This window comes from Macaca nemestrina, chromosome 7, assembly GCF_043159975.1.
Source record: "Macaca nemestrina isolate mMacNem1 chromosome 7, mMacNem.hap1, whole genome shotgun sequence".
Classification (NCBI taxonomy): domain Eukaryota; kingdom Metazoa; phylum Chordata; class Mammalia; order Primates; family Cercopithecidae; genus Macaca; species Macaca nemestrina.
This window is the reverse complement of record NC_092131.1, coordinates 86,847,016-86,869,112: the sequence shown is the minus strand read 5'-3', so window position 1 is coordinate 86,869,112 and position 22,097 is coordinate 86,847,016. Positions and strand designations below refer to the sequence as shown.

General features: G+C 39.4%; 1 protein-coding gene and 1 pseudogene across 7 annotated transcripts in view; one reads left to right on the top strand and one right to left on the bottom strand.

Moving 5' to 3' along the window:
• The window catches only part of LOC105496594 (olfactory receptor family 4 subfamily E member 2), a 48,367-nt gene extending 26,270 nt beyond the window's left edge, over nt 1-22,097 (top strand). For 2 of the 7 annotated variants that reach the window (XR_011626026.1, XR_011626025.1), the window contains one exon: nt 9,071-9,129. Coding sequence is in view for 5 of the 7 variants with exons in the window: in XM_071100474.1 (XP_070956575.1) it covers nt 19,985-20,926 (942 nt within the window). In the remaining 2 variants the exon portion in view is untranslated. Of the gene's footprint in view, nt 1-7,607; nt 7,781-9,070; nt 9,130-11,649; nt 11,738-12,271; nt 12,478-14,824; nt 14,926-15,534 lie in introns of those variants that run through there. The other 5 variants (XM_071100474.1, XM_071100473.1, XM_071100471.1 and 2 more) reach the window with 5 other exon arrangements.
• LOC139364349 (ADP-ribosylation factor-like protein 6-interacting protein 1 pseudogene) lies at nt 4,563-5,173 on the bottom strand (annotated as a pseudogene).

The following is a 22,097-nucleotide window of genomic DNA, read 5'->3' as shown; positions in this document are numbered from 1 at the left end:
AGTTGAGGCATTGGCTGGGTGAGTACTCAAGTTCTCACCCAGAATTCAGAGTTCAGAGTCCTCTTCCAAGTTAATTCTTTAAGTTTTTTTCTATTATAAATATACATATATATGTATATGTGACGGTGTCTTGCTCTGTTGCCCAGGCTGGAGTGCAGCGGCGTGATCTCAGCTCATTGCAAGCTCCGCCTCCTGGGTTCCCGCCATTCTCCTGCCTCAGTCTCCTGAGTAGCTGGGACTACAGGCATCCGCCACCACACCTGGCTAACTTTTTGTATTTTTAGTAGAGACGGGGTTTCACCATGTTAGCCAGGATGGTCTTGATCTCCTGACCTCGTGATCCGCCCGCCTAAGCCTCCCAAAGTGCTGGGATTATAGGCATAAGCCACCATGCCTGGCCTATTTTTATATATTTTTTAAAATTTAGAGACAAGGTGTTTCTCTGTTGCCCAGGATAGAGGGCAGTGGTGTGATCATAGGTCACTGTGGGATCAAATTCCTGGCCTCAGGGAATTCTCTCACCTCAGCCTCCCAAGTAGCTAGGGCTATAGGCACACACTACCATACCTGGCTAATTTATATATATATATATATATATATGTATTTTTGTAGAGACAGAGTCCTGCTATGTTGCCCAGGCTGGTTTTGAGCTCTTGAGCTCAAGCAATTCTCCGGACTCAGCCTTCTCAGTTGGGATTACAGGTGCTTTTTTTTTCTGAGATGGAGTCTTGCTCTGTTGCTGAGGCTGGAGTCCAGTGGTATGATTTTGGCTCAGTGTAACATCTGCCTCCTGGGTTCAAGCGATTCTTCTGCCTCAGCCTCCCAAGTAGCTGAGATTGCAGGTGCCCGCCACCATGCCTGGCTAATTTTCCTATTTTTAGTAGAGACGAAGTTTCATCTTGTTGGCCAGGCTGATCTTGAACTCCTGACCTCAAGTGATCTGCTCGCCTCAGCCTCCCAAAGTGCTGGGATTACTAGTTTGGGCCACCGTGCCCAGCTAGTTCTTATTATTATCAGAATTCTAGTCCATGTAGATGTGGGACTAAAGTTCCCATATTCTTAATGTTTGTTGGCTGGGGGCATTTCTGAGCTCCTTAAGGCAATCTGCACTCCTTCTCATGTGAGTCCCACCATCTTCAAACCAACAATAGCAGGTCAAGTTCATCTCATGCTTGGAATCCTTCTGGCTTAATCTTCCAAAGTTCATGTGTTTTTAAGGTCTCATGTCAACAGGTACATAGATATCTCCCTTTTAAAAAGTCAACTGTGGGCTGGGTGTGGTGGCTCACACCTGTAATCCCAGCACTTTGGGAGGCCGAGGCAGGCAGATCACCTGAGGTCAGGAGTTCGAGATCAGCCTGGGCAATACGGTGAAACCCCGTCTCTACTAAAAATACAAAAATTAGCCAGGCGTGGCTGTGGGTGCCTGTAATCCCAACTACTCGGGAGGCTGAGGCAGGAGAATTGCTTGAACCCGGGAGGTGGAGGTTGCAGTGAGCTGAGATCGCCCCATTGCATTCCAGCCCTGGGCAACAGAACGAGACTCCATCTCAAAAAAAAAAAGAAAAAAAAAAAGTCAACTGTTGGTTCAGCGTAGTGGCTCACGCCTGTCATCCTAGCTCTTTGGGATGCCAAGTTGGTGGATCACTTGAGGTCAGGAGTTGAAAACCAGCCTGGCCAACATGGTGAAACCCTGTCTCTACTAAAAATACAAAAAAATTAGCCGGGCATGGTGGTGGGCACCTGTAATCCCAGCTACTAGAAAGGCTGAGGCAGGAGAATTGCTTGAACCTGGGAGTGAGCCGAGATTGCACCACTGCGCTCCAGCCTGGGGGACAGAGGAGACTCTGTCTCAGAAAGTAAAACAAAACAAAACAAAACAAAACAAAACAAAACAAAACAAAAAGTCAACTGTGCCATAGAACCCAACACAATTACCAGAGTAATACTGCATCACATTCAAGATTCTGGGGATTAGGGCAGGGAATCTTGGGTCTATTCACTGAAATTTTACCTACCACATAGCAAATAAAGGATATTCATTAAGACTGCATAAAAATGGAGGGGGAGGGATTGCATTGGGAGTTATACCTGATGTAAATGACGAGTTGATGGGTGCTGATGAGTTGATGGGTGCAGCACACCAACATGGCACAAGTATACATATGTAACAAGCCAGCACATTATGCACATGTACCCTAGAACTTAAAGTAAAAAAAAAAAAAAAAAAAAGACTGCATAAAAATGGTGAACTGCTTATGATATAACAATGAATCAAGAAAACCAGGGTGCATAATTGATTATGCAGAATAATCACAGCTGCGTGAAAACTTTTGGGCATAGAAAAAACAGGGAAAGGAATTACAATACTCTCTCTTTACTGCATTTCCCTTACTCAAAGTCTTAGTATGGGTAGATTTTCTTCTCTTTCTCTCTCCCTCTAGTCTCTTGACTAGGATTGGAGGGTGCACTTCCAAGATGGCTTGCTCACATAGCTGTTGGCAAGAGTCCCCAGATTCTTATCACATGTCTCTCTTTATAGTGTGTTGAGAGAGAGAGCAAGAGAGAGAGAGAGAGAGATTTTATAGTCCAGCATCAGAAGTGTTATACCATCACTTCTACTGTTTTTTTCCCCCAGCTTCTAACATTTTTCTCCTTTTACATATAACAAAGTAGAAGAAATAATACAGGATTCAAACTGCAAAAGTAATTAATCAGTAGAATGTATAAACACACAAAAAAATCCCCATAAGAAGACAAGCTTATTTACAATGAAGAAACACATGTACATTTAAGATAGTTCTCATATAAGACATTTAAAAAATAAAACATATCCTACAATGGGCACCACTGTTTACAGCAATATTAAAAGGGAGAAAACAATACTCATTTAATACCACAAGGTAGAGCGTCAGTGGAATAAATTCACAAAACTATATTACAGCTTGTTAATCCATTTAAGAATTGCTCTAAATATGTCATATTTTTGGCCCTCAGAGGTCTATTCCTACAGATTTCAGATTTCAACTACTCTAAATTTCTAGCTACTGAGAGGTAGAGGATGATTATTGTCATGATTATAATGATTATTAGAAACACACACACACAAAAAAACTCACCAAGGAGTTACAAAATCTATGGAGACCAGAGGCCAACTATCATCACCTCATGTCTGCTCTCACCAACAGCCTTGCATTTTTCAGAGAAATATCTAAAAAAGTAGTCAGACACCAGTGTGGTTATTATCTCCTATGCCAAACCTATTGGGACTGAAACAAGCAGTATTACCATAAAGGAGAACATTGAGGCTTACCTTTCAAGGCTTATTCTGGTCTCAGAAATTAATTAGATAAGATTATTTTCTATTGAAATGAATTTTGGCTAACATAAAAGACTAGTTCTTTACTAGCTGGTCTTAGGGTAAAGGTCATACACATGAGTCTTAACCTACTCTCTGTCATAGCTAAAGTCAGCTGAAGGTCCAAAATTAGAAGTATGCCAAAAATCCTAAGTACAATCGTTTGGAAGTCTGCCATGAAAAAGCCTTTAAAGATGTACTAACTTGAAGTATAAGTGCAAGGGCATAAGAGCTCTAACGCTGTTAAATCTTCCTCCTTTGGGAGAAAGGATCAATGTTCCCTACAAAACACTAAGTTTTGCTTAAGGGTGAAACCTACATATACTAGGGTATGGAATTAATTTAATTTTGTTCCATCAGGATCCTTTTCCCACGTTAAAAAAAACAGAATGAGGAATGAATTTTTTTTTTTTTTTTTTTTTGAGACGGAGTCTCGCTCTGTCACCCAGGCTGGAGTGCAGTGGCACGATCTCGGCTCACTCAAGCTCCGCCTCCCGGGTTCTTGCCACCGCGACCTGCTAATTTTTAAATTTTTAGTAGAGACGGGGTTTCACCGTGTTAGCCAGGATGGTCTCCATCTCCTGACCTGTGATCCGCCCGCCTCGGCCTCCCAAAGTGCTGGGATTACAGGCCTGAGCCACCGTGCCCGGCCGAGGATGAATCTTAATTGGTCTCTTCATCAGAAGTGGATCAGAAGTGGTAAATTTGGTCTCTGTATTCATGAAGTCAGACAGTTTTTTAAGTATGCAGTGGAAGCAGACAGTAGAATAAGATTCCTGTAGCCACAGACCACTACCTGGTATCAAACTAAAGCAAGGATCAACTTAAACAATTATCCAAAGTCACTTTAACTGTACCGAAGGGTAAAGTCCACCACTATATTATTTTAAAGGAAGTTGTCTAAATGTAAGAATTCCATTAACCCTGGGTGAGAAAAATCAAAACAAGTCATACTCTCTAATGAGTTATCCAATGAGAATGAAAATGCTTTTAACTATATTTGACTCGCAAACACTTACTTGGTAAGTGTGAATTTCTTTCTTTTTTCTTTTATCCCATTGGATTTAGACTATTGAATAATTAAGGGCAGAATGAGGGAGAACAAAGAGCTACTTCTTCAACATTTTAGTATCTAGATAGTATAGTAGAAACTGTTCCTAGGTACAATGTATATGCCATTAATCACATTGAATAAAGCGATGAATTATTCATTTTTCTTTTCTTTTTGTTTGAGAAGCTTGTTTATCTCCCTTTGGCCTTTCCAGTGTGGTTTGAAATGATTCCGTGTTGGTTTAGTTGAGGAAGCAACAGTAAGAAAGTCACTATCAGGTAGATGAGAAGCAGGTTGTGGACTTGCTTTCCCATCCGAACAACTGCAGCAAGATAAATGATCATGGCCATGAAACACATTTCAGGCTTTTCTTCCCTCGGTGTGAAAGATTTGTTTCCACCAGTCCATAGCTCTGCATCGAGTTTTTAGTAGACTGCTGCAAATTTCATGGAATCTTTGCTGTTGATCGCTGGTGCATTTATTGGAGCCAAAAATGTTAGGTGCTAGAATAGAAACAAGGTAGTCAGCCAAGCACCAAAACATAACAAAAGAGGAAACAGCAGACAGAACAGATGGATCTAGATAGTAGATAATTGAAACACCAAAGAAACCAAGTCCATGATGGCAGGTGAAAACCAAGCTCTTTCCCATAATAAGACTTTATCCACCATCAACATCACTTTTCCCCATTCTTGCAGCTATTGTTCTAAACTTGCAGTCTCTGCAGCCAGCAAATTGATGCTGTGATTACTTCCCTCTGCCATCATCCCTGAGGTCCTGTCTCAGCAAGCACAAACCACCCTCTGACTCAACCTTCCTCCTGAGATCCACAGGGCGATTCTGGCCACTTCTGCTGTATTCTGTTGGTTACCCAGATGCACCTTTATACAGTGCAGAAGGGGATTGCACAGATCTGAACACCAGAGATGATGGAGATCATTGATGTCATCTTGTTGACTGGCTTCCATTTACCAACTCCTGTCAGCCATTGGTTGAAGGATATTAATTTTATAAATTACCAGGGATATTAATTTTCTAGTATTCAGGGTTTACTATGTACTTGGACAAAGAGAGCTCCAGTTGCCAGAAAGATCCCCTCAGGCACAGAGGTGCTGACAGTTGAAAGTTGGGCCAGTATGCTAACACATGAAAAATGTTAATGGGTTATGCAGAGGAGGGTAATCAGTCAACTCTTCCACTGCTTTGATACACTCTTACCCAACATTATATTTGCTTTGTACTGTCATTGATTCCTCAAGGTGATGGCTGATTACAGTTTCTTTAAAAAAACAAAACAGGCCGGGCGCGGTGGCTCACGCCTGTAATCCCAGCACTTTGGGAGGCCGAGGCGGGCGGATCACAAGGTCAGGAGATTGAGACCACGGTGAAACCCCGTCTCTACTAAAAATACAAAAAAAAAAAATTAGCCGGGCGTGGTTGTGGGCGCCTGTAGTCCCAGCTACTCGGGAGGCTGAGGCAGGAGAATGGCGTGAACCCGGCAGGCGGAGCTTGCAGTGAGCCGAGATCGCGCCACTGCACTCCAGCCTGGGCGACAGAGCAAGACTCCGTCTCAAAAAAAAAAAAAAAAAAAAAAAAAAAAAAAAAAAAAACCAAACAAACAAAACAAAACAAAACAAAACAAAACAAAAAACCAAAACAAAAAACCCTCAAACAGGAGAGTTAGTCAGATAAGTAGAGTCGCTGCTGCAGTTCGTCCCAAGACCATCACTGTTATCTATTGTCTCCCTCTTCTGTCACTCATTCTAGGCTCCCTCATTCAGCATTCCTGCTGGTCTCAGTATCTTGCTCTTTGGTGACTCAGACCTTCATCCCTGAAAGGCCCAAGCCCCTGGTTACTGTACCCTTTTCAGACCTTGGTTGATGCAATTACCTCTTTACTGCTATCACCAAGCATGGAAACACCAAGACATGTTCCAATAAATCTCTGAGTTCTACCTGTATTTCTCTCTATCCCCATTACGTAGTAGCAACTCTATATCCTCATGATTATAGTCAATTACCTCTGCCACTATAGTTTTGCCAAATTTGGGGAGTTTTCAGGTATTATTTCTTTTTCAGTTCCACCGCTTTCCTCTTATTCTAAAGCTCCAGTGATATGAACTTAGATCTCTTGTTATTATCTCATAGGTCTCTGAAACTCTACTCATTTTTCTTTCAGTCTACCTTCGCCCTGTTTTTCAAACTGGGTAAATTCTATTGATCTGTTTAAAGTTTACAGATTCTGTTCTCTGGCATCTCCCCTTTGTATTGAATCTATCCAGAGAACTTTTTAATTTCAGTTATTGTATTTTTCAGTTCTCTGGACTCAACTGCTGCCTCAAATTCCTGGGCTTAAGAAATCTTCCTGCCTCAGCCTCCCAAGTAGTTGGAACTATAGGCACTGACCATCATTCCCAGCTAATTTTTAACTTTTTGTAGAGATAAGATCTCACTATGTTGCCCAGGCTGGTCTTGAACTCCTGGGCTCAAGTGATCCTCGTACTTCAACCTAACAAAGTGATGGGATTATAGGCATGAGCCACCATACCTGGCCTCACTGAAGCATTTTTGTGAGAGCTATTTTAAAGTCCTTTTCCAATAATTTGAGCATCTAATTCATCTTGGTGTTGATATCAGTTGATTGTCTTTTCTCATTCATGTTCTGATTTCCTAATTCTTGGAATGAGAAGTAATTTTTGATTGCAGTCTGGACATTATGGGTTTTTTATTAGGAAACTCTGGATCCTATTTAATCTTCTTTTTAGCAGGTAGTTCTCCTGTTGAGGTGTTGTGCAAAGTTTGGTGGATGTATATGTTCAGTTTCCAGCTGGGTGCCACTGGCACCACCCCAGCAAAAAGGGGACTGTTAAATCACATTGCCTTATTGCCTCTGAATGGAGATGATCAGCTTTCTGCTGGGCCAGCTGGACTTGGGAAAGGAGAGGGCCAACTAGACATACCTCCTGCCTGGTTGGTATGGCAGGAGTGGAGGCTTAGCTCACCACTGGGCCTTGTTGACAAGGAGGTGGGAACGGGAACCCCAAGTAGCCCTGCTTTCCATTGTCTTGTTCAGTTACATGGCCACTGGATAGGTGTGGAGGTTCAGCTCCTCACTGGGCATTGCTGACACTGGGGTGGAGGAAGCTGAGTGTTGACTGTCTCACCTTACAGCACCTCATTCTACCTCATTGTTGCCAGGTAGAGATGGAGGCTCAGCTCATTGTTGGACCCCACTGACACTATCTTGCTGGGAGACTGGAGCACCACATGCTTCTGCCATCTGGGGAATGGAAGATCAGCTCTCTATTTGGCCTGCTGACACTACCAAGTGGGAAACCAGAATGCGCAGTTGGCTTCTATTGGGAAGGAAGGTGGGGTGGAAGATCAACTTCCCTGCTCACTGACTGAGACCTGGGAGTGTGGTTTATTTGTTGGTGTTTAGCTGAAGCAGGAAGGGTACTGCTAGAAAGATTTCCTGTTGTTAGGCCATGGCATTTTTCCTTGTCCTTTGGCTAGAAGGAATGGCTTTCCTTGGAGCTTTTGTTATTTATGCCTATTGGTGGTTCCAGGTTGGAGGTTTCTGTAACATCCTGTCCAGAACTTTTTTTATAAATGTTAGGGTGGTATATTATTTTTCCTTTTTAAAAAATTCGAATGTAGTTATTGATATGGTTGGGTTTAAATCTACCATTTTGTGATTTGTCTTCTATTTTCCCCATTTGTTCTGTGTTCATTTTCTGTCCTTTAGAGTTTTTTTGTTTGTTTTTGGGTTTTATTTTAGTATTTTAATTTTATTTCATCTTCACTATAATCTTATTAGTTATACTACTTTTATGTTAGCTGTATCTCCAGAATTTAGATTATGCATCTTTAATGCAGTATAGTAATAATAACTTCAAATGATATTATATCATTTCCTGTATGATATAAGAAATTTTCAAACTTCTGTTTTTCTCCTCTCAGGCTTTTTCTTATTACTTTAATATATTTTACTTCTACATGTTATAAATTTCACAATAAATTTTTGCTTTACATAATCAAAATATTTAAAAAGTGATTAAAAAACTAATTATAAAACACTTTGATATTTTTGCCTTACTTATAAAGATTACCTTACCCAGACAATCTGTAAAGTGTGGAGAATATAGATTTATATATATTGCTTTGAACATCTGCCCAAGCAGTAGAAGAGGCAAATTAGGAAGTGTTTAGTAAGATACTTCTAGAAGCTAAGTTAGTTCTAGGCTGTATATCAGGCATCCTGAGTACCCATTGATTGGTACCAATTTACTTAGCATTCATGGGTGAGGTTTCACTTGTTCACGGACTTTGAATCCCTGGTGTGTATGGCAGTGGTTATTACAGTGGCTATACAAACTGATGTCATGCTAATTGCCAAAGGTTTGGAACTCTTCCATATTTGAAGGCTGCTGGATTTGTTGTCCACTTATTAAATGGCTAAATGAATGAGACTAATAACAGGAAATGCATTGGAATGGAAAATTTTTAATAATACCTCTGAGTATTCATTGATGGCAAGTTCGATTATGTCATGTGATGATCACTTCAAAATCCTATGTCAGATAGATAAAAATTCCAAAGCTTGCAAGCCTAAAATTTACCCTGTGCAGAATTTTGAGTTTCATGATTTTACATCCTAGGCTTCTATAATAGGATATCAGAGGAGAATGGAATCATTAGAGGAGACACAGAGTAGATGGTAAGTGTGGGATATATATTGAGAACATTTATTTTAAACAAATAAGATATGTAGTTTTTATACATAAACACATGTTACTGATTATACATTGAAGAATATTGCTCTGGATTTTAGAAGAGAGCCTAGGCTTAATAGAGCTCCTGGGTTGGTTGATTTGATTTCATGACACTAAGTTTTGCTATCCTCTTGCTGCCTCACCTTTATAATGTGATCATGATTATTGTTACTTATTTAAGGTGGGTGCTGAGGTGGGGAGAGAGGGGATAACAGGCTTATTAAGAAAAGCTTATCTCCTGAGACTGATGAATATACAGTGGTCTTCTTATGTATTCCTAAACTTCACCACAGTCCGATCTTGATGATCATTGCAAAGAAGGTCATTATATTAGTCAGAGTTCTCCAGAGAAGCAGAACCAAAGGTTTTACACACACACACACACACACACACACATGCATGCATGCACACACACACACACATGCACACACACACATATATAAATTAGTCCTTTGTTATATATGGGAGGATTGGTTTCCGGGATGCCCCCACCAATAGCCAAATCTGCAGTCATCGCTGCAGAACTGGCATAAACTAAGTTGACCCTCAATATGCATGGGTTTTGCATCCTGCGAGTGCTGCATTTTCAATCTGCATTTGGTTGAAAAAAAAATCTGCGTATAAGTGGACTCACACAGTTATTCAAGAGTCAACTGTGTGTGTATACATTATATATATAATGAGAGAGAGAGAGAGAGAGAGAGAGACAGACAGAGACAGAGAGAGAGAGCTTGATTTATTAGGAGACTGTGGATTGTGGGTTTGGAAGGTTTAAAGTATGCATGGCAGGACTGCAGGCTGGGAATTCCAGCAAGAGTTACTGTTGCAGTCTTGAATCCAAAGGCAGTCTGGAAATAGAATTCTTTCTTCTTCTTGGGACCTCAGTCATTTTTCTTAAGGCCTTCTACTGATGGAGGGCAATTTGCTTTACTTGAAGTCTACCGATTCAAATATTAATCACATCTGAAAAATACCTTCAAAGCAACAGCTAGATCATTGTTTGACCAAACAACTGGGTACCGTGGCCTAACCAAGCTGACACATACAATGAACTATTACAGTAATTAAAGGGATACAATTATTACCTGTATTCCATAATGAAAATAAAGTTAAGAGACTTGCCCAAGTATACACAGAGTAATATATGAGTTGGCTAAAGGAGCAAAAAGAAGCAGAATCCAAGTATATATATATAGACTCACAAAATATGCTTTCATTTGACAATATTTATTAGTTCTGATGCACAAGAATAGAACCTAAGACGAACTGGCTTTGATTTGACACAGACCCCTTAAAAATTTTTATATTTTCTTACTGGGCACAGTGGCTTGAGCTTATAATCCTGGCTACTTAGGAGTCTGAGGTGGGAGGATAGCTTGACACCAAGAGCTTGAGACCAACCTGGGAAACATAGTGAGATCTTGTCTCTAAAAAAATTCAAAAACCAAAATAACTAGCCAGGTATGGCGGCACATGCTTGTAGTCCCAGCCACTGGGAATGCTGAAGTGGGAGGATTGCTTGAGTCCAGGAGTTTGAAGCTACCGGGAACTATGATTGCACCACCGTATTACAGCCTAGGTGACAGAGCAAGACTCTGTCCCTAAAAAAAGTTAAAAAAATTTTCTTAATAGAATTAAGCTTAATGTTAGTATCAGGTTATATCCCCTAAAAGTATGATTTCTACTAATATGAACTAAAAATGAATACTTTCTTTCTATAAGAAAATTTGTTGAATGAATGTATGACCTTTGAGTAACAGATTTTTGGATGTCTTAAAATGCAGTTCTAATGGTGCTCATGGTAGTTACTGATTAAAGTGGTAACGGCAAGTAGACTGAGTTCTGTCTTAGTTGGCCTGACAGAAGTCAAAGTATTGAAAAGAAAAAATGCAAAATTTGCATTGAAGAAAAAGGATTAAAAAAATCCAGGGACCAATATCAAAAAGGTGAAACTGCTCGGTGTGATGGCTCATGCCTGTAAACTCAGCACTTTGGGAAGCTGAGGCAAGAAAATCACCTGAGCCCAGAAATTTGAGACCAACCAGAGCAACACAGTGAAATCCCCACCTCTACAACAAACAAACAAATAAACAAACCAAAAACCAAAAACAAGAAACACAACAAAACAAACAACCAAAAAAAAAAAAAAACCCAATGAACAAAAAACAACAACAACAAAAAAATTAGCTGGGCACGATTGGTGTGTGCCTGTAGTCCCAGCAACTTGGGAGATTGAGATGGGAGAATCGCGTAAGCCCAGGAAGTTGAGGCTGCAATGAGCTGTGATCACGCCACTGCGCTCCAGCCTAGGTGACAGAGTGAGACTCTCTCTCTCTCTCTCACACACACACACACAATTTAGAAAGGTGAAACTGTTTAAGCAGGAAGCCAGTTACTAATATCCAAATCAGAGTGTATTTTATTTCATGTTTTTTAGTGTTTTGCTTTTTCTGTTTCATTTCTAGAAATAATTATGAGAAAAGTGAATGAAATAACATCAGAGTAACATTATAACAATTAGCTAAAGCATCCCTGCACAACTGGAGAAAACTGGTAAGTTTTACCACTACTTGTGTTGCTTGTCATGCTTTTTGTGGGTCTGCACGTGTACGCTCACATGTATGTGGTACTGAGCAAGACTCTGTCTCAGCCACTTGTCTGATATGTCACTTAAGTGTGTGTTTAGAAGTTTAATAGGAGGCCTTTTAATTTATGAGAGTTGTTTTAACCTCTTTTCTGTCTAAGGAATCAGAATACTTTATTAACATGTTGCTGTCTATGAAGGCACCTACACACACAGACACACACAGACAAAACACACATATGGACACCCTCCAGGATTCCTCAAGATGCCTGGGGTTATGACTTGTCACCTTTAGATTTTGCCACAGCACTGATTTCTTTTTCCTAGTTATTGAACACTCCATAGGTTATGGAGCCTTGAGGTTGTAAGGGATCAAGACCATCACGTCTGTTTGCTGTTTGGATTTGAATACCTAGCATAGTGCCTGGAATATAGCAGACACTCACACATGATGATAGGATGAATGTTGAATGTTGAAAAGATGAAGTCTTTTTTACTGGCAGATGGCCATCCAGTCTTTGTTTGTAAGAGCGAGGAAGTCCTTATGCAGCAAACCTGTGCTCTGAAAGTCAGCATACGGATTAGTTTTGGGCTGTTCTGGAGAAGATTTGGAGGACTACAGTTGAGCCATGGTAGCTCTGCTCCTCTGGGATTTCCTACCGAGGGTCACTCTTTGGGACATAACTCACCATGACTACATCATTGTAATGTATGCATTTGTGATGTTAATTTCTTTCTTTCTTTCTTTCTTTCTTTCTTTCTTTCTTTCTTTCTTTCTTTCTTTCTTTCTTTCTTTCTTTCTTTCTTTCTTTCTCTCTCTCTCTCTCTCTCTCTCTTTTCTCTCTCTCTCTTCCTAATTTTCTTCTTTTTTTTTTTTTTAACGGAATTTTGCTCTTGTTGCCCAGGCTGGAGTGCAATGGTGGCACAATCTCAGCTCATTGCAACCCTTACCTCCCGGGTTCAAGCGATTTTTCTGCCTCAGCCTCCCAAGTAGCTGGGATTGCAGGCATGTGCCACCACGCCCAGCTAATTTTGTGCTTTTAGTAGAGACAGGGTTTCTGCATGTTGGCCAGGCTGATCTCAGACTCCCGACCTCAGGTGATCCGCCCCCTCGGCCTCGCAAAGTGCTGGGATTACAGGCATAAGCCACTGCGCCCAGCCTCTAAGTGCTTTCTACGTATGCAGAAGCAAGGACATCATTTTGTTCTTACCCTAAACAACCTTCAGCTCTGAAACTTTCACAGCAGTTTTTTTTTTTTCTCAGAGATTTCTTTCCCAGTTTTAGTTGACAACTGAGTAGATGGTCACCTCATATACGGTGAAGAATCAAATCTTTAAAAAATAAACTAAATTTAATATGCTGAAAGAGATTTAGGAGTTAATCCGACTCAGCTCTCTGCAGCCAACTACTGAATAATAGAAAGGGCTAGGGACAGGAGAACTGGGACAGAATTCCAATCTTGCCATGCAGCAGCTGGGAAAGCCACAAAACACCTCTGAAGTTTACCTGCATCCCGTTTTATTAGGGAGATGAACCTGTTGAAGGTTAGAGCGTGTTCCTATGAACTTCTGTCTTGTCTCTTCTTTAGAGTTTATGCCCTGGCATTCAATCAATATAGGCAGTTCTCTTATGTCAGATCCATCTAAGCAAGACCTTGGGAGCTCTGGATTTTACAAATCCACTTGAGGCTAACACGATAATGGTCTACCGTGATAGAAAATCACGTTCCTCTTGGCAGAATGAGCCTTCTCTAAGTAACACTTCTCTAAGTGTGTCCTTGCCAAGGATTGAGCCTCTAGTGCTAAAAGAGAGATCAGGTAGAAACCGAGAGAAGAGGCAGAGAAAGATTGGGTTGGAGGTGTCATTGATGAAAAGTAAAGACGAGTAGGCTGAAACTGGGGTCAGGGAGTAGAGGTCACTGATCTCTGGAAAGTCACTATACTCTTCAGAGATGTGATTTCAAAAAGGGGAAAGTTGTTGCTGTCTACATTGTGGAGCTGTTGTGGGAACACTAGAGCTCTTGGAAGAAAGGTAAAAAAAGGTAGTCAAAGAGCAGAAAGAGACAGATTTCACTGACCTTCATTTTTTTAAATGAAGAATTCTGATAATACACAGTACACAATGCACAATACTGATGTCTAGTGGGGATTCTGCTGCTTTTAGTTCAATTGCCCCTTTGTAGATAAGATTTCTGCTGATTGCCTTAAAATGGGTAATTATTTTGATGTATAGATCAACTTCTCCCCAAATTTTTGGATTTTTCATAATTCTTACTTGTAGTGTTACTTTAAAAATATCTTTAAAAATTTTATATATTTTATTTTTAGACAGGGTCTTGATCTGTTGCCCACCTGGCATTCTGTGGCATGATCATAGCTCACTGCAGCCTCAAACTCCTGGGCTTAAATGTTTCTCTTGCCTTAGCCTCTAGAGTAGCTAGGACTATAAACATGTGCCACCACACTCAGCTAATTTTAAAATTTTTGTAGAGATGGAGTGTCACTATGTTGCCCAGGCTGGTCATGAACTCCTGGCCTCAAGCAATCCTCCTGCCTCAGCCTTCCAAAGTGCTGGGAGGCTGAGGCAGGAAGATTGCTTTGTTCTACTTTTAAAATATTAAAGAAATTAATTCAATAAGTATTCAGTGAGTTCTTCCTTTATGCCAGTTACTTTGCTCTGTGGATAGAAAAATGAATGAGATATTTCCCTTCCTTCAGGGAGTGCATAGTTGGATCTTATTGCTACTTAAAGCCCACTTTGTGTTTTTTTCTTTTAGTTCAATCTATTGAACCAAAGGAGCATGGCACATGGTAAAGAACGTAGGCTCTGAAAAATTCAAATTCCATTTTAGCCAGTTGCTGAGTGACCATGAGTGAATTACTTAATCTTGCAAACATTTTGGGAAGCAATTTGATAATAATATATTTTGAAGTATAATCTTTAAGCTAGCAAACTCATTTATAGTAATCTATTCCTAACAGAATAATATATTAGAGAAGTTATAATCACTCACAAATATTTATTGAGCAACTACTATGTCTACATACTTTCCTAGATAATTTGGATGACTCATCAAGCAAAACAAAGATCCCTGTCCTTTTGGAACTTATATTCTAGTAGCAGGAGAAAGAAAATAATAAACAACAGACTAAATAGGTGAGTTATATCGTATGTTAGAAGGTGATCAGTGCTTTCAAAAAATAAAAAAGGTAGATCAGGATAAAGGCGATCACGAGTGCTGGAATTCTGGGTAAGTTTTAGTTTTATATATGTTCATCAGCATAGACCTTGTTGAGAAGGTGATGTTTGAGCAAAGACATCAAGGGGGTGAGGGAGTTAATTATGCCAGTGGTCCCCAACCTTTTTGGCACCAGGGACTGACAGGAGGCAGAGCTCAGGCGGTGATGTTGAAGCGCTCACCTCCTGCTGTGCAGCCTAGTACCCATCTGTGGCCCAGGTGTTGGGGACCCCAGAATTATGGGATATCTGGGGGAAGAGATTCCAAACAGAGGAAGCAGCCAGTGCAATGGCCCCAGAGTGGGACTGTGCTTTGAGTATTTGAGGAATACCAAGGAGGACAACATGATTGGAGCTGAAAGGAAGAGTGGTAGGAGACAAGGTCAGAGAGGAAATGGGAAGTTGTGTCATTGAGGGCTTTGCAGGCCAATGGAAAGACTTCACTTATAATGTGTGAACAGGGAGCCATTGAAAGTCTTTGAATGAATGAAATGATTTAATCTGATCTTTTTTTTTTTTTTTTTAAAGATGGCATCTTGCTGTGCTGCCTAGGCAGATCTTGAACTTCTGGACTTAAGCGATAAGTCCTCCACCTTGGACTTATCGCTTTGGGATTACAGGCCTGCGCTACCACACCTGGCTATTCGGGACTACAGGCAGGTGTCACTGCACCCGGCTTGACCTATGTTTTAATAGGATTTCTCACTGTAATGTTGAGAACAGATTGTGCCATTATTTTTAATAGTCAGAAATTAGAAACATCATAAATGGCCACAAAGGATGTACTGGGTACACACATTCGAATACATATATGTGATGAAATGTCATTTGGTTATACACTTATGATATAATACTGAGTGAAAAATAGAATATAAAATTATATGTTTACAATACAATTGGAACAAATTAAAGATAACAGCAGTAGGATAAGAACAAGCTATGGGTATTCTTCTCACTTGCTTTTCCCTATGCATGCTTTTAATACTTTGTTTTAAAACAAAGTAACCCATGCTTATTATACAAACTTAAACAATCATGAATTATAATGTAAAAAATTAATAAAATCCTATAATTTCCTTCAATTCCATACTTCTAGAGGTAACTAATGTTAAAATTGATGTGTGTTCTTCAACATCTATCTTGTGTCCTTCCAGGAATAAATATATACAAACATAATTCACGAATATGTATAAATGTTTGAATATGTATAGATATTAATATGTTGAAGCATATACACATACATATATGCATAAATATGTATGCATACACACACAAATCTTTTTCTTCCTTTGTTCATTCATTCCTTTGTCCCTCCCTTCCTCACTCCCTTCCTTTCCTTCAAGGTTCATAATATACTCATAATAGATTCTTTTGCTTAACAATATGTTATTGACATTCCATGAATTAGTAGTTTGTAATCCTGGCTGCACATTGGAATCTCCAAGAAGAATTAATAGTGCTGATGGGTCCAATTCTCAGAAATTCCGAATTGATTGTTTGGCATGAGGCCTGGGTATCAAAATTTATAAAACTTCCTTAAGTGGTTCTAATGTGCGGTCACATTGAGAACCACTGCCTTAGGTTATACATATAGATCCAAGTCATTATTATTATTATTAACAGCTCATAGTATTCCATATTGTGGCTGTACTAAAATTTGATTATCTAGTCCTCTATTGAGAAATATTCAGTTTGTTTCCAGTATGCTACTCTACTAAAAAGTCTTTAAACATGTATCTTTAGTTCTTTAGTTACTGGTGTCTTTATTTCTATGAAATACAGTCCTGTAAGTAAAGTTCTTGGGTTCAGAGGTGTGAGCTTTTAAAATTTTAATTGACACTGCTAGATTATTTTCCAAAAAGATCTCAATAATACGTACTTCTAGTAGCAGTGTTAAGAGTACTCCGTTCCTTATATCTTTGTTAATCTGATGAATGAGAAAAGTATTTGATTTTCTTTTTAATCTATTACTAATTGAGCATATTTTTATTCATACTCATTTGTCATTTTCACTTCTTTTTCTGTGACAAGTATATTTTTTGCTCATTTTTAACTGAGTCATTTTTCTTACCAAGTTGTAAGAGATCTTTGAATAACAAGAGTATTCTTTTTTGATTATCTATGTTACAATATTTTCTTCAAGTCTACGATTTGTTTTTTTGATAATTTATATGGCACTATATATTTTATTATTATTATTATTATTTTCAGATGGAGTCTCACTCTGTCACCCAGGCTGGAGTGCAGTGGCGTGATCTTAGCTCACTGCAACCTCTGCCTCCCTGGTTCAGTTCAAGCGATTCTTCTGCCTGAGCCTACTGAGTAGCTGGGATTACAGGCCTGTGCTACCACACCTGGCTAATTTTTGTATTTTTAGTAGAGATGGGGTTTCACCATATTGTCAGGCTGGTCTTGAACTCCTGATCTCATGATCCACTTGCCTTGGCCTCCCAAAGTGCTAGGATTACAGGCATGAGCCACCACGCCTGGCTGGCATTTTATATTTTAAATTATTGAGAAAGTTTAACATGCTTTATCTCATTTTCACTCATTATGTTTTAATATTTTTTTCATGTTGGTAGGCCTTTGTCACTATTTTTCCTAATGTAAGCCCCATGACATTGTTCCTAATGTAAGCTCTATGATCTACTGTTCCTAATGTAAACCCCTAATGTAAACCTCATGTTATTTTAAATAACACTATAGTTAATATTTCCTTGCAGTTAGCTTTTTTCATAGTTTGAATGCTTACAAGTGAAATAATCGGATCAAGAATATAAATTATTTTTGTGGTTTGTGATAATTATTTCTCAACTGTTATAGTTTTTGGCCAGCCATCAGTATAAAAAGTTAGGGTAATATAACTTTAGTATTTATACAATAATATCATATTACAGAATTTAAAGAAGTAAGTTTCTTAAGTATTTTCTTAGCTCCATTGTGAAGGAAGGCTTGAGTTCTTTTTCAGGCTGCCTAATAAGTTAGGTTCAGTTCAAGTAAAAAAATTTTTTTGCATACCCATTGTGTACAAGGCACCTACTAAGTACTGCAAAGGATAAGTCTTTTGTGTGGTTACTACTCTTAAAAAAATTTTAGACCAGGCGGGGTGCTTCACATCTGTAATCCCGGCACTTTGGGATGCTGAGGCGGGTGGATCACGAGGTCAGGAGATTGAGACCATCCTGGCTAACACGGTGAAACCCCGTCTCCACTAAAAATACCAAAAAATTAGCCGGGCGTGGTGGCAGGCGCCTGTAGTCCCAGCTACTTAGGAGGATGAGGCAGGAGAATGGTGTGAACCCGGAAGGCAGAGCTTGCAGTAAGCCGAGATCATGCCACTGCACTCCAGCCTGTGTGACAGAGCGACACTCCATTTCAAAAAAAAATTTTTTTTTGATTTACTGGAGGGCAAAAATGAACATCATATTTTACTTTATTTTACAGGTCAAGGACCATAAAAGAAGCCTGAAAGGGAATAGATAGGCTTTGATTGGGTCAGGAAAGTTTTCTTAAAGGTAGTGTTCTTTGAAATAGTCAAAGACGAAGTTAAGGATGAATAGTATTTTTTTTTTCAGCTTTTAAGTTCATGGATACGTGTACAGGATGTGCAGTTTTGTTTCATAGGTAAACGTGTGGCATGGTGGTTTACAGCACAGATCATCAGGTATTAAGCCCAGACCTCCACAGGTGTAGAGTTGGTCCATGTGTTCTCATTATTCAGCTCCCTGTTATAAATGGGAACATGTGGTGTTTGGTTTTCTGTTCCTGCATTAGTCTGCTGAAGATAATGGCTTCCAAGTCTATCCATGTCCCTGCAAAGGACATGATCTTGTTCCTTTTTATGGCTGCATAATATTCCATGGTGTTATGTACCACATGTTCTTTATTCATTCTATCATTGATGGGCATTTAGGCTGATTCCATGACTTTGTTGTTGTAAACAGTGCTGCAATGAACATACATGTACATGTGTCTTTATAATTGAATGATTTATTTTCCTTTGGGTATATACCCAGTAATTGGATTGCTGGGTCAAATGGTATTTCTGGTTCTAGATCTTTGAGGAATTGCCACACTGTCTTCCACAATGGTTGAACTAATTTATAGTCCCATCAACAGTGTAAAAGTGTCCCTTTTCCTCCACAACCTCACCAACATCTGTTCTTCTGTTGTTTTTTGACTTTTTCATGATAGCCAATGGTATCTCATTGTGGTTTCGATTTGCATTTCTCTAATGATCAGTGATGTTGAGCTGTTTTTTTCATGTTTGGCCACATAAATGTCTTCTTTTGAGAAGTGTCTGTTCATGTCCTTTGCCCATTTTTTAATGGAGTTGTTTGTATATTAATAGTCAATAATGAGGTGAGGAGAGTATACCTGAATAGAGTGTATGTTTTCTGAGCAGAGGGAAAAGAAAAAGTAAAGACAAAGATTTTGAAAAGTAAGTAGGTGGAGGTAGGATGCCTGGAGGACAGTGACTTGCTTGACTGGAGAGAAGAATTAATAGGGAAAATAAAAGGACACTCACATTGAAAAAGTGAAAATGTGCAGCAGAATGTTGCAGGCTTTGAATGTATATTTAATTTGATAGGAAGAGTCAAATTATTTAGTTGGGAGTTGTATTGGAATATTAGCTTAATGTTATCAGTGATTTAGTTTGAAGTGAAAAGAGCCCAATAACTAATGGGTAAGGGTTATGGGCATTTATTTATTCTTGTAAAGGGTCACTGATCTCATCTGCAAGGCAGAAACAATTGATTCCTGTGCCATGAGGTGGTTGTGTTTAAATAGAAGTGCCTGGCATGGCTCCTGGTAAGTAGTGGGTATACTGTAACAACTATTAAATTGATTTTATAAGTTATATGCTCTGATGATAAAGTAGCAATTCAGATAAAAATACAAAGTCATTTCAGTTAGTTCTATTTCTATAATAATAAAACTAAATTAGCTTTCATTTTTCTCCCCCTAAGCTCATTGAATGGACACTCTAAACCAAACAAGAGTGACTGAATTTGTCTTCTTGGGACTCACTGATAACTGGGTGCTGGAGATGCTGTTTTTCATGGCATTCTCAGCCATCTATGTGCTAACGCTTTCGGGGAACATTCTCATCATCATTGCCACAGTCTTTACTCCAAGTCTCCATACCCCCATGTATTTCTTCCTGAGCAATTTGTCCTTTATTGACATCTGCCATTCATCTGTCACTGTGCCTAAGATGTTGGAGGGTTTGCTTTTAGAGAGAAAGACCATTTCCTTTGACAACTGCATCACACAGCTCTTCTTCCTACATCTCTTTGCCTGTGCTGAGATCTTTCTGCTGATCATTATGGCGTATGATCGTTACGTGGCTATCTGCACTCCACTCCACTACCCCAATGTGATGAACATGAGAGTCTGTGTACAGCTTGTCTTTGCTCTCTGGTTGGGGGGTACCGTTCACTCACTAGGGCAGACCTTCTTGACTATTCGTCTACCTTACTGTGGCCCCAACATTGTTGACAGCTACTTCTGTGATGTGCCTCTTGTTATCAAGCTGGCCTGCACAGATACATACCTCACAGGAATACTGATTGTGTCCAATAGTGGAACCATCTCCCTCGCCTGTTTCTTGGCCATGGTCACCTCCTATACGGTCATCCTGGTTTCTCTTCGAAAACACTCAGCTGAAGGGCGCTGGAAAGCCCTGTCTACTTGCTCGGCCCACTTCATGGTGGTTGCCCTCTTCTTTGGGCCATGTATCTTCATCTATACTCGGCCAGACACCAGCTTCTCCATTGACAAGGTGGTGTCTGTCTTCTACACAGTGGTCACCCCTTTGCTGAATCCCTTCATTTACACCTTGAGGAATGAGGAGGTAAAAAGTGCCATGAAGCAGCTCAGGCAGAGACAAGTTTTTTTCACGAAATCATATATATAATGGGCATTGGGATTGCAGACATAATTGCAGCCACATCCTTAATGAAAGAGCAAAAGTAAAGTGTCAAAATCAACTTATAAAACTTGGCAAATTAGGTAAAATGGCATGGAGCAGGTCAGATTTCTGCTCATTAAAGATAAGAACTTATTCTGTTCATTAAAGATAAAAACTTATTAACTATTATTTAAATAAAGCAAAAGATCATAGTGGAAGGTGTAAGGAAAAATAACCCAGGAAAATTTAAAGACAACTTTTAATTTCATCAGTAAAGGAATACAATTTGGGGAACCCAGTTCAGTCTCAGTTTCAGGAGCAGGCAGAGTGAGAATCGACCCTTGATTTATACTGCTCTGTGGGATATTGCCTCTGGGAAGCTGTACATCACTCCAGTGATTTATACATTATAGTAGTTTCACTGTTGCTTTCCAATACATTTTCAAGTGTATAAATAAGCCTTTACTTATTTGTATTGAATTAAACTTTTGTTGCTTTTGAATGTAATTCTCTCACATCTAGATCTATTTTGTACTTTTTTTTTGAGACAGGAATTTTTTGTACTATTCCTGCAACTTCCTCTAAGTCTGAAATTATTGTCAAAATAAAAAGTTAAAACAAAACAAAACCATACATCCACCAGAATAGTAAAAATTAAAAAGGTAGAAAATGCCGAGTGTTTTTTTTTTTTTTTTTTCTAATTACTCTGTTGCCCAGGCTGGAGTGCAGTAGCGTCATCTCAGCTTACTGCAACCTCCATCTCCAAGTTTAAGTGATTCTCCTGCCTCAGCCTCCTGCATAGCTGGGAGTATAGGTGCATGCCACCATGCCTGGCTAATTTTTGTATTTTTAGTAGATATGGGGTTTTACCACGTTGGCCAGGCTGGTCTCAAAACTCCTGAGTTCAAGGCACTCACCCCTCTCAGCTAATCATTAACTACTATCACTCATTGGGCTGAAGTATATCAGTTTATTGTGGAATGGGCAAGTCCATATAAAGAAGGATCCATGACAAATTTCTTAGGTAATGATGATGATATTCTGTGACTGAAATCAGTAGGATTAGCTGTAAATGAAGATCCTATAGATGGTCAGAGAGCTACCATACAATATCAACTTTAATGGAGCTAATGGAATGAAATGAAATATGGTTAACAATAAAAATATTAAGTATAAA